General features: G+C 34.0%; 1 protein-coding gene across 2 annotated transcripts; it reads left to right on the forward strand.

The window, feature by feature from the left end:
* The first annotated feature begins 3,175 nt into the window (after positions 1-3,175).
* LOC122304429 (mitogen-activated protein kinase kinase 6) lies at positions 3,176-9,502 on the forward strand. Of its 2 annotated transcripts, XM_043116708.1 has the most exons (8): positions 3,176-3,362; positions 3,916-4,000; positions 5,898-6,032; positions 7,140-7,364; positions 7,469-7,651; positions 7,845-8,068; positions 9,071-9,116; positions 9,210-9,502. In XM_043116708.1, exons 1-8 carry the CDS (start codon positions 3,289-3,291, stop codon positions 9,300-9,302), a joined length of 1,065 nt encoding a protein of 354 aa, XP_042972642.1. In that variant the 5' UTR covers positions 3,176-3,288; the 3' UTR covers positions 9,303-9,502. The 2 variants fall into 2 exon arrangements, with proteins under 2 accessions (XP_042972642.1, XP_042972643.1); XM_043116709.1 differs by lacking the exon at positions 9,210-9,502 and having other exon boundaries at positions 8,994-9,093.
* The last annotated feature ends 3,294 nt before the right edge of the window (positions 9,503-12,796 follow it).

Below are 12,796 nucleotides of genomic sequence, written 5' to 3' on the forward strand. Positions count from 1 at the left end.
AACAACTTCTTGCAAAAGTGGGTTCTTTCGTCACTAATGATAGCTCATGGTCTGTCAAATCTTGTGAATATATTATTATATAGAAATTTTAGCACTACCTTTGCATTGTTTGTTGTTGCAGCAATTACTTCCACCCATTTTGACACATAATCTACTATTAGCAAGATGTAAACACAGCCATAGGAAGGAGGAAAAGGATCCATAAGATCGATTCCCCAAACATCAAATAATTCAACCTCCAAGATGTTTTTTAATGGTAGCCCTAATTCCTTGAAATATTTTCCATACGTTGGCACTGGTCACAAGTCTTCACCAAAATATAACTATCACGAAAGATCGAAGGCCAAAAGAAATCACTTTGAAGTATCTTAGCTGCTGTTCGTGTTGCTCCAAAGTGTTCTCTATATGATGATAGATGGCATTGATGGAGAATGGCTTACATCTCTTCTTATGGTACACATCTTCGGATGATTTGATTAGGACATCTTTTAAACAATAAAGGCTTATCTCAAAGATAATATTTCACATAATGCAAAAACTTCTCTTGTTGATGGTAAGTGAGATTTGGTATCAATACTTTACAAGTTAGGTAGTTTACAATATTAGCATACTAAAAAAGCTTGAGCTCACATGCAAACAACTGCTCATCAGAGAATGCTTCTTGGATCACTGAATCCGGTTTTACTTCCTCTTGCTTCAGCTAAGAGAGATGATCAACAATTGAATTTTCATTTCCTTTCTTATCTCAAACCTCCAAATCAAATTTTTGAAGAAATAAGATCCAACCACTCCCTAGGCTTAGCATCATTCTTGCCAAACCAATAACGAATTGTTGCATGATCAGTGAACACTATCATTTTTGTACCAATGAGTTAAGACTGAAATTTGTCACCAAAATAAATAAATAAATAAATAACAATAAGCATCTCCTTCTTAGTTATTGTATAATTTAATTGAGTTTCACTTAAAATCCAGCTTGTGTAATGGATGACCCTGAACAGTTTATCTCGCTTTTGTCCTAATACTGCTCTAATTGCAATGTCACTTACATCACACATGACTTCAAAATGTTGACTTCAATCAGGTACAGTCATAACTAGTACTAAAACTAGTTTCTCCTTAATCGCATTAAAGCGTGCAAACAAGTATCATCAAAGTCAAATGGAAAATATTTTTCAAGAAAATTGCATAAAGGTTTATAAATTAAAAAAAAATCATTTATAAATATTCTATAAAATCTTGCATGACCCAAAAAATTTTAGATTCCCTTCACATTCATTGGAGGTGGTAGTTTTTTTATGATTGCAATTTTAGTTCGATCAATCTCAATTCCTTTAAATGACACTCAATGGCTAAGCACGAACTCTTCTTGAAACATGAAATGACAATTCTCCCAGCTTATGACTAGATTTTCGTCTTCACATCTCTGCAAAACAAGAGCTAAATTATGCAAATAATGATCAAAAGATGAATCAAAAACTGAAAAGTCATCTATAAAAATTTCCATGATATCTTCCACCATATTAAAAAATATGGCCATCATGTAACGTTGAAATGTCACTGAGACAAAAATATTTTCTTCATAAAGACTTAATAGAGGCTACTTTGGGTAACAAGTCATCTTATATATGGAGAAGTATCAAAATAGGGCAACAATTATTGAAAATGGCGCTAATATGGAGTATTGGAGATGGAAGACAAGTTATAATATGGAAAGATCAACGGATAACATGACCACATTCTTTAAAGATCAAATCCCCAAGGATGATTGCTAATGAAGATGTTAGAGTTGCTGAGATAATTGACACAGACAGAAGGGATTGGGATTTGAATAAAATGTAGCTTTTGTTCTCTCCTCAAGAGGTTGATCTTTTTAAAAGTATTCCACTTGGTCTTGGCAAAAAAAAGAATAGAATGGTATGTCATTACACTCAGAATGACATTTTTACATTTATATCGAGAACTTGAGTTAAAAGGTCATGGAAGTTGTTCAGATGAGCGTGGCAATGAAAAGGTTTGGAAAACAATTTGGAAGCTGAATGTTCAAAGTACAGTCAAAATGTTTATATGGAGAACTTGCAAAGATGTTTTACCTACTTTATCCAATTTGTGTACAAGGAAAATAGTTGAGAAAAATTTATGCCCTATCTGCAAGTTAGTTCTAGAATTAGTTGGACATGCCATACGGAATTTTAAAGGAGCAAAGGATGTCTAGTGTCAAGGTAGAAAACAATTAAAAAAATGGCATTCCATAGTAGCTCTTTTTTAGACATTTAGAGCAGATTTTGTGATATGTTGCAGCAAGAGGAACTAGAAATAGTAGCCATTACAACAAGGTTAATTTGGCACAGAAGAAATGATGTCATACGTGAAAAAGTTTTTGTTCATCCATCAACCATTCATATTAAGGCTAGGGAGAATTGAAAACTTTTTCAACAATCTCAAGTCCTGCACAAAGGGTCACAATGATGTCAATCCCCACAACCTCAATAGCAGGCAGCAGATGGTTGAAGCCAGTTGGTTCTGATTTCAAAACTAATTGGGATGCTGCTACAAATAAGGCAACATGAAAGATAGGTATTTGGTTTGTTATCCACGATGGAGATGGACAAGTGATAGGGTCTCTATGTGCTCTTAGAGATATGGTTGTGTCTCCAATGGTGGCTGAGTCTATAGCAGCTATGATGGCAGTAAATTTTTGTAAAGATATGGGCATTCATTCTTTCATTTTAGAAGGTGATGCATTATAAGTGGTCAATAATCTCTCAAATGCTCGTTCTGATTGGAGTCAAGCAAGGTGGATAATAGAAGATACTAAAGTCATACTTAATTCTTTTACAAATTGTTCTGCTAGACATATTAAAAGAGATTGCAATAAAACAGCACATATTCTTGCTTGAGAACCATTATCTCTTAATAAGGATCATATAGGCATGGAAGAAATTTCATTATGTATTCAATCAATTGTATCCCAAGAGATGTTGTAAGACTTGTTGAACATTGTTCCTTTCAAAAAAAGATAGAATGAAAAATAGCATTTATCTTTAAAAAAAAAAAAAAAAAAAAAAAAGAGTAAATCAGCAATTAGGGTTAAGGTAAAGGGGTAAATCGTAATTAATAGCTTAGATTTTCATTTTGTTTTTATTCTTATTATTTAAATATGCGCGGCCTTCTTCATTTGAATTTGATGCTCTCCTCTTTCACGGTCTCAATCGTCGCTTTCTGAGTCGGCCATTGAAACCATAGAACTTCTAGAATCGATCGAAGGAACTAAGCAGCAGAGCAAACATGAAGACCATGACGCCGTTGAAGCAACTCAAGCTCTCTGTGCCCGCTCAAGAAACCCCAATTACCTCCTTCCTGTCAGTTTCTCCATTTGGTTTCACTCCCCCCCCCCCCCCCCCCCTCTCTCTCTCTCTCCCTTTTCTATTTCTAGATTGGTCTTCGTTTTTTGTTTTAGTGGGCTGATCATTTGGTAGTCCGTGTTACTTCGAGAGGATCGATCTTTTTATTGCCTATAATTCTTGTACTTATCTTGCTTTGGTTCTTTGATCCTCTATGCTTTTTCTCTGTTTAGTTCCCGAGAAAACATAGAAAAAATCAAAGAAGCTTAAAGCTTGTGTAATTGGCTCTTCAATTGCGAGAGACTGATGCCGACACATCTAATTTGCAAATAACTTAATTTCAGAGTCTAATATTCCTTATGTTCGGAAACAAAGAAACCGTTTACCCTCTTTACTAGACTGCTACAGTTATTCTTTTTGGTGAAATTATCTACATTTTTATCAATTTCCAAGATCTAAAATTACATAACAATGAAATTGAGGTCCTTTTTCCCTCCCTTTTCGAGTAACTGAAAAGCAAGGTCAAGAACCGTTCCTCGGTTAATCGTTTTTAGATATTGTAACTTTTCAGGACTGCGAGTGGTACATTTCATGACGGTGATCTGCTCTTGAACCAGAAAGGGTTGCGGCTCATCTCTGAAGAAAAGGAGTCCCGAGTAAGATTATCTTGATTCAGATACTATTTCGTGCTTTCACATTGCTGCACTCCATTTCACATTGTGTTGGCTAATTCTAATGTTAGTTAGCGGTCGTCAGCTAATTCATTTGATGGTACCCTAAAGTATTTAATACCATTCGACGTATTTCACTTGCAATCTTGATGAATAGAATTGTATGGAAATTGGGGAAGTCCTGCAGTGCAAATGAATCTCGTAATGAGGTCAAAATGGTGTAACAGTGCTTCAAACTAAGATGATATTAGTACAGTAGTTCAATTTATACATTTTGCTCGCCAACTAATTTGTCTCTTCTACCTTGGTAAATTGCTTCATCTACATCGCTTGGAAGTTGGAATTAGTCATTTTAAGTTAACCCTACAGAACCCTAATCTTCGAAAATGAGGGAAAACATGAGAACGAGATGCTTTTGCTCTGATTTCGAAATTTAACTGTTCAAAAACATTATTTTTGCAGTTCTATTGCATCTCTTAACCAGATCCAATTTTCACCTGCTTTTGTCATTCTTAATGAAAACTCTGGATTTAGACCCCAAATAGCAAATATTACAAATTTCAAATGTCCTCTCAAGCTAACATTGGACACGTATCAAGTGAACTTTCAGTCTCAATTTCACTTGAACCAATGTTGAGTGAGCTTTTGACGTTAGCTCGAGCTAACGTCAAGCCAATGTGGAGCCAAGTTTCGGTTTTGCAAAATTTTACACATTTTGCATTGACATCCATAAAACATTTTTTGACCTTGTTTTAATATCTTTTTTTATCCTTTAGCTAAAAAAAACCTCCTCAAATAAGTAACACTTAGTCACAACGTCAAATTGCACTTGTGGAACGATCAATACAAAATCAGAAACTTGATTCACAATGTGTATCAAATTCATTTAACTTGTGGAAAAATTAATACAAAATCAGAAACTTGATTCACAATGTGGATCAAATGCATTTAATCATCAATTTTGATGAATTGACACATTCACGCGGTATGCACTCATTGATATTTCATTTAAACCTGATTGCATGTGGTGTGTGGTAAGTCTCACGAGTGAACTTAAGATCCTAAAATTGTGGTCAGACTTTGATATGAAATCTCACACTAGAGCCAAACATGTCCCCTAAACCAATGTAAAACCTTATCACTAGGGCCTAGATACCCATCATGCATACACTACTCACAATTATGCACCAGAATTTAACCATGTCCATTGTTTACCTATTTCCGCATTGATTAAATAACGGCTATTTCTATAAAGACTTTGGTTTAATCATTTGAACTGTATTGTCCTTAAATTCTTATGAACATGATTCTTTAGCCACTTGTGCCATAAGGAATATAGGGGAGGTCGTAAGAGAGCAACTACTAGGTTCAACTAGCATGTGGTCAATTTGACTTAAAGGACTGTATAATGCTTGCGTATGGCTGCCCACCTCCTTTTTTTTCTTTTTTTCTTTTTTATATATATAAATTAACACAAAATTGCAATTGCAGGGATATAATCCAATTTTCGAGGTCTAAATCAAATCACCATTATCTTCCCTCCATGGTTATATGGTTACTTTTTCTGGCCCAAAATTTCTTAAGATTGTGAGGTGTCTTAGAATTCCTAGACTTATGAATGTCCAAAACTCCTAATTCGACTATCACATCCTCAATTAATTTTGATTAATCCCTATGCTCCTAAGATAGAAATTATCATGTACACTGTCACAAAGTCCGAGCAAGAAATTATCTGTTCTCGTATTTTGTGAATATTTTCCTTGCTATATATTCATTAATTTTATCGTTTATGATTTCATTACACTTATTCTTTATTTTTTGGTTCATCTTTAAGATTCAGTGTTGACCTCATAACATTCGCTTTCTTGTCATATTTGGACAGCCTTTTGACGGTAAGGAGCTAGATTGTGAATTCTCATCAGAAGATCTTGAGACTATCAAAGTTATTGGAAAGGGAAGTGGTGGCGTGGTACAACTGGTTCGCCATAAATGGGTCGGAAAATTGTTTGCCTTGAAGGTCATTGTTCCAGCAAAACCAACTTTTTCAATTATTTGTCAGTTTTTGGGCATGCCTATATGATACTCGGTAAATTATTATCATATAACTATAACTTTTTCTTTTGAGCTTCATATTGTTTCATGTCACAAGTTGTAATGAAAAAAGTCAACTTTTTCATCAAATATTAGGAGATATGAAATCTTCTTAGGGTTTTTAGTGCATACTGGGGAAGAACTACATCACCATTTGGTTATAAAAGAGGGTGGAATTTGTTATGGATGCAAATGCACTAACCAAAGCATGGAGGTGTTTGGAAGAGGAGGCGCCAACCATTGTAATTTCTACTTGCTACCTTAAATGGCAGGACTGTCGTGAGAAGTGAACTTTGAAAGCTTTGGACATTATCAAAATTGTATTGGTGGAGACAAGGTTAAAGTCCAAAATAACTTGCAGAGCTGGCAATCTCTTGGCCTGAGTTTGTATTTGTCTTTCAGTGCAGGCTTACCCACTTCTTGAAAACATATTAGTTAAATATTATCCACTGAAAAATTGAAAATGGCATATTTTCTCTATAGGTTTATCTAAAGTTGGACAATTGAGGTTAATATCTCATCCAATTGCTTCTTTTAGCATCTGCATTGAAAGTATTTGCAATTGGGGCTTCTATGTTGAGTTCAGTGTTACATATATTAAGGGGATGCTTGGGGAATGAGACGAGATAAGAATTTTGTAAATAGTAGTAAAATAGTTTGAGTTAAGATTTTATTGGGTTTTGGAAAAGGAGAGAGCAAAAGTTGAATAAAAAATATTATAAAGTTAAAATATTGTTAGAATATAATTTTTTAATGTTATTTTTGTTTTGAAATTTGAAAAAGTAGTATTATTTTTTGTGTTTTGTTTAGAAGTTTGGAAAAGTTGTAATGATTAGATGAAAAAGTTGAAGATTTGATATTAAAAAGTATGTGTTTGAGTGATGTTTAGAAAGAAAATTATGAGAAATTTTGAGATGAGATGAGATGAGATGCGTTTCCCAAGCATGCCCTAAGAATATCTGAAATGATCTAGAGAATGACATTTCCAATTTAGGAAGTTGAATTTATGCTAAATGAGTACTTTGTATTACAGGTTATCCAGATGAATATACAAGAAGATATTCGTAAGCAGATTGTGCAGGAGCTGAAAATAAATCAAGCATCTCAATTTTCAAATGTTGTAGTTTGCTACCATTCTTTCTATCACAATGGAGCCATTTCTCTTGTGTTAGAATATATGGATCGTGGGTCTCTGGCAGATGTGATCAGACAAGTCAAAACAATTCTTGAACCATATCTTGCAGTTGTTTGTAAGCAGGTCTGTGAGCTAATTTCTTTTGGATTTTAATATTAAACTAAGATTAAGTCTACAAAGTTTGACGAAAGTCTTGTCATATGGCTAAACATATGTTTGTAACTCAGGTTTTACAAGGTCTTGTGTACTTGCACCATGAAAGACATGTAATCCATAGGGACATTAAACCATCCAATTTGCTGGTAAACCACAAAGGGGAGGTGAAGATTACAGATTTTGGAGTGAGTGCGGTTCTAGCTAGCTCTATGGGTCAAAGGGATACATTTGTTGGAACTTATAACTACATGTCAGTAAGTGTAGTTTCTTACCTTCTATTTCGCTTCAGATACTGGGTTGGTACAACTTTTTTCTGTTGCAGTGTCTTGCTTTAGTGCTCAAAAAAGTTTTTGTTATTTCTAGCCATTATGTAGATCATTCTGATGGTAATTTATTAACAAAAAAAGAGAAGGCATATCCTGATGCTTCTCTTTAATTTGTTTTTAGCCGGAGAGAATTAGTGGGAGTACTTATGATTACAGCAGTGATATTTGGAGTTTGGGCATGGTCATACTTGAGTGTGCAATTGGACGCTTCCCTTATATGCAATCTGAAGATCAGCAAAACTGGCCAAGCTTCTATGAGCTTTTGGAAGCAATAGTGGAAAGGCCACCACCTTCTGCTCCAGCAGATCAATTCTCCCCAGAGTTCTGTTCATTTGTCTCAGCCTGGTAATAATATGTTCTCATGTCACATTCTATGTTATGTTTTTTGTTTTATCTGAACTTCTGAATTTTGTACTACCGGCCATTTCAGTGTGTATGTGCTTTTGATGCCTGCATGATGCAGAACACAGTTCATAATCTCATAGCTCAACCTTCCCTTAACTTAGGTTTTTTAAGCCCGAGTCCCAAGTTGTGTAGGGTAAGTTGATGTTTGTTTTGTGTAGTTTGATTCCACCAGGTTATCCTACAAATGACAAATTTGATAGGTTGCGGGTGGTCTCAAGTAGTTGATTTAATTGAATTATATATATATATATATAAAAAGATGTAGATGGTGCTGATAGCCACTATTTTTTTATAGTTTTGCCTAATTGGTTGTAACGCCTCAATAGAAGACCCAAACTACATGGTCTATACTTCAAAAAGACTAGTCAATGATACAATTGAAGCCACATTGGAATCCTTATAAGGAGTAAGAACTTCTCATTTTCAAGTAATGTAGGATCTCATACACCACCTATCCTTATCCTTATTATATAGGTATCGCAATCCACTCCCTTTAAATTTCCGACGTCCTCCTCGGGCCAGTTCGTAATAGATGTCATAGCTCAAGTCCCACATTTCTAGTTGGGATAGACTCTAATACTATTTGTAACGCCCCAATGTAAGGCCCAAACCACGTGGCCTATACTTCAAAAGGATTAGTCAATGATACAATTGGAGCCCCATTGGAATCTTTACAAAGAGCAAGAACTTCTCCTTCCTAAGTAATGTGGGATTCCATACACCACCTACCCTTATCCATATCATATGAGGTATCACATTGGTATTGCATTGAAGTCTTAGAGAATACTCTTTATTTTACCTTGCTGAACTGTTATATAAAACAAGTACTAAGAATTATAACCCAATTCTGGAATGACTCATTCAGGAATGTTCAACTCTTCAAAGTAAATAGTTCCCAGTTCACAAATCTGAGTTGATTTCATTTCTGATTGCCTTTTTCAGCATACAAAAGAATCCTCGAGACAGATCATCATCTTTGGATCTCTTGGTAAGTGACTAGGTATAAACGTCATCAGTCTATTTCAGGAATTCGTGTAGTCTACGCCAGAATCTTGGTTGCTAACTCCCCTTTTGCTTCCAGAGTCATCCTTTTATCAAAAAGTTTGAAGATAAAGATATTGATCTGGGAATTCTTGTTGGTAGCCTGGAGCCTCCTGTAAGTTTCTCTCGTTAGTTTTGTCCTGTAATATTATATTTTGAGTGTAAAATATGAGTCATCTGTTTTTGTCAATCATACTACGGATTATCATGGAGCAGCTTGAGCATATGATCTATAGAATTCAACTTCACATTACAAGGTCTGATATCCAATTTGTTACTAGTCTACAGAAAATATGATGGAAGTTCTAATGAAATGATAGTCTTTGCCTTCAATACCGTTGAAGAAACGAGACTGTTGATTTATGTTTTTAATGCTTCCCTGAGAATTTTGAGCTCAACTATTATTAGTAATGATATGAAACCCAAATACACGAAATTCCTCCCCGAATATGCGTGTTCCATAATTTGGACAAGGTGCAAGAAGATGTTTTGTAGAATGATGGAAAAAAGGATCACCAATTGCAAAGCATGTATCTATTTACTTGCAAAACAAAACAAGCGGCAGAGAATGGAGACCTGATTCATTAAAAAAAGTTTAAAGTGACATACTAAATTTGCATATAAAATCCTCAGAAGAGTGAATAAGTAAAGCTACCAACAACATAATGATACGATTTGACGTGATATATTAGATTTATTTTACAAAATGAATGTACTTTATTCCAGACTCAACTCTTTGTGAATCTCTTTTATCATAATAATTAAGATGAAGTAATACATAAAAACAAATCTTAAAGGTTAATTTTATATTTAGCTATGATTCCGATTTATGTAATTTAATAAATGACAATCTTGTCTTTCTTTTTGAGAATGCTTCATGTCATTTCCCCTCTTATTGTGTAATTTATAACGCTATTCGTGAACCCGCGTGGAGATATGAAAAGATTATTAATTACGTTTACAAATTCATGGTGGAGTTTTTTAAATTTGATTTTTTTTTCCGAGTATTAATTATAAAAAATTAGATGCAGAGGAAAGAAAACGAAACGTAGGAAAATAAAAAAAATAAATAAATATTCCAGACTATTTAAAAACTAAGATTAACTAATAAATAATAATTTTTCCAGCAAGTCCCACGGGTACGATTTAATGCTTATTCCTAATGGCCATATTACCATCCAGTTGATTAGATGATTTTATGGAGAAGCCAACCCTCATGCAGCTGCACCCAGTTGAAAAATGTTTGTTGAATTTTTGGGTATTTAAAATTGAGTAATGTAATATTTTATACTACCATCTTATCTTTATTTTATTATATAATAAGATACATATTTAACACTATTAGACAATAGAAAATTCTTAAATAAATAATTATTGTTGTAAAATAACATTATTATAAAATAAATTGTATGACCGCCTTGAGCTAGCCGTCATATGCATAGTACTAGTCGTCAAAAGCATAGCCCCCTTTGTACTCCTATATATATCGTTGAATCCTTTAAGAAATTCATAAGTTTCATAACCTCTCTGAGCTCTATCTCTTTCTCTCTCCTTTCGAAAGTTTTATAATACGTTATCAGTAAGAAAGTTCTGACGATTTTTGAAGCTAGTAGTCCTCTACTTCAAGTAAGTTTTTCAATATATTTTTGTAGTTTTCAAAATGAATATGAAATGTTAAACATACTTATGTTCCTAATTTATATATGTAGAAAATGTCAAATCTTACAAAATTGAAATTCGTTGCTCTTGATATTTCTGGAAAAAATTATTTATCTTGGATCTTTGATGCTAAGATCCATCTGGATGCGATGAATCTGGGAGATACAATTAAAGAAGGAAATCAAGGGTCCCTGCAGGACCATGCTAAGGCAATGATTTTCCTTCGGCACCATCTTCATGAAGAATTAAAAACTGAGTATCTAACGGTGAAAGATCCACTTATTTTGTGGAATGATTTAAGGGAGAGATATGAACACCAGAAAATTGTAATCCTCCCAAAAGCTCGTCATGATTGGATGCACCTGAGGTTGCAAGATTTCAAGAGTGTCAGTGAGTATAACTCTGCACTCTTTAAAATTAGCTCACTATTAAAATTATGTGGTGAAAAAGTCACTGATGATGACTTATTAGAGAAGACATATACTACTTTTCATACCTCGAATGTGCTCCTGCAGCAGCAGTATCGAGAGCGAAAGTTCAAAAAATATTCTGAACTTATATCTTGTCTTCTATTAGCTGAGCAAAATAATGAGCTTTTGTTAAGAAATCACCAGTCACGTCCTACTGGTTCTATATCATTCCCTGAAATGAATGGTACTAGATTTACATCATTCCCAGAAGTGAATGGTACATCTTTTCAAAGAAAAAGAGAGCGTGGACATGGTAAGAAAAACTATAGAAGTGGAAGTCCTAGAAGTGACCACACTAAAAGGGATAATAATAGATATACACCTTACTACCAGAAGTGGTTCAATTCAGAGAAGGGCAAAGGTCCTCAAAACAAATTTTTAAAGAAAAATGAAGATGGATGCCATAGATGTGGTATGACTGGATATTGGGCTCGTACCTGTCGTATAACTAAGCACTTGGTTGACTTATACCAATCTTCTATAAAAGAAAAAAAAAGAAATTTGAAACAAATTTTGCTGAACCATCATATGCTTTAGATTCTATAGATGGAGAAGATATTACAAGCCTTGATGTTTCTGATTTTTTTGAGGATTCTAGTGGTAGAGTTGATCATGGAAGTGTTCTTTTTTAATTAATGTATTTCCTTTATATTATTATAAAATATTTTTATATTCTGCAATGTTTTATAGTAATAAAAGTTTTATATATTTTGTAAAATCATGAGTCTTATTGATAAACTTTCTATCTCTGAGATGAATAATAGAGATGTATGTCTGGCTGACAGTGCTACAACTCACACAATTCTTAAGGATAAAAAATATTTTCAAAATCTAACATTGAGTAAAGCCTATGTTCATACCATTTCTGGTTCATCGAATCTAATTGAAGACTCCGGAAGAGTTTATATTGTGTTGCCTAATGGCACTAAATTTTATATTGATGATGCTCTATTTTCTTCACAATCCAGAAGAAATTTATTGAGTTTTAAAGATATACGTCGTAATGGTTGTCATATTGAAACCATTAACGAAGACAAAAAAGAGCATCTTCTCATTACTAAAATAATTTCGAGCCAGAAGCTCGTATTAGAAAAACTACCTGCCCTCTCATCTGGATTGTATTATACAGAAATGAGAACAATTGAATCACATGTTGTAATGCACCAAAAGTGCATTGATCCCAAAATATTTATGACTTGGCATGATCGCCTTGGACATCTGGGATCAATAATGATGAGACGAATAATTGATAATTCGTATGGGCATCCCCTAAAGAATCAGAAGATTATCTTACCCAATGAATATCCATGCTCTGCATGTTCTCAAGGTAAATTGATTATCAAACCATCTATCTCAAAGGTTGTTTTTGAATCTCCATCTTTTTTACAAAGGATTCATGGGGATATATATGGGCCTTTTCAACCATCAAGTGGACCGTTCAGATATTTTATAGTTTTAATTGATGCATCAAGTCGATGGTCACATGTTTGTCTACTTT

This window comes from Carya illinoinensis, chromosome 3, assembly GCF_018687715.1.
Source record: "Carya illinoinensis cultivar Pawnee chromosome 3, C.illinoinensisPawnee_v1, whole genome shotgun sequence".
In the NCBI taxonomy this organism is placed as follows: domain Eukaryota; kingdom Viridiplantae; phylum Streptophyta; class Magnoliopsida; order Fagales; family Juglandaceae; genus Carya; species Carya illinoinensis.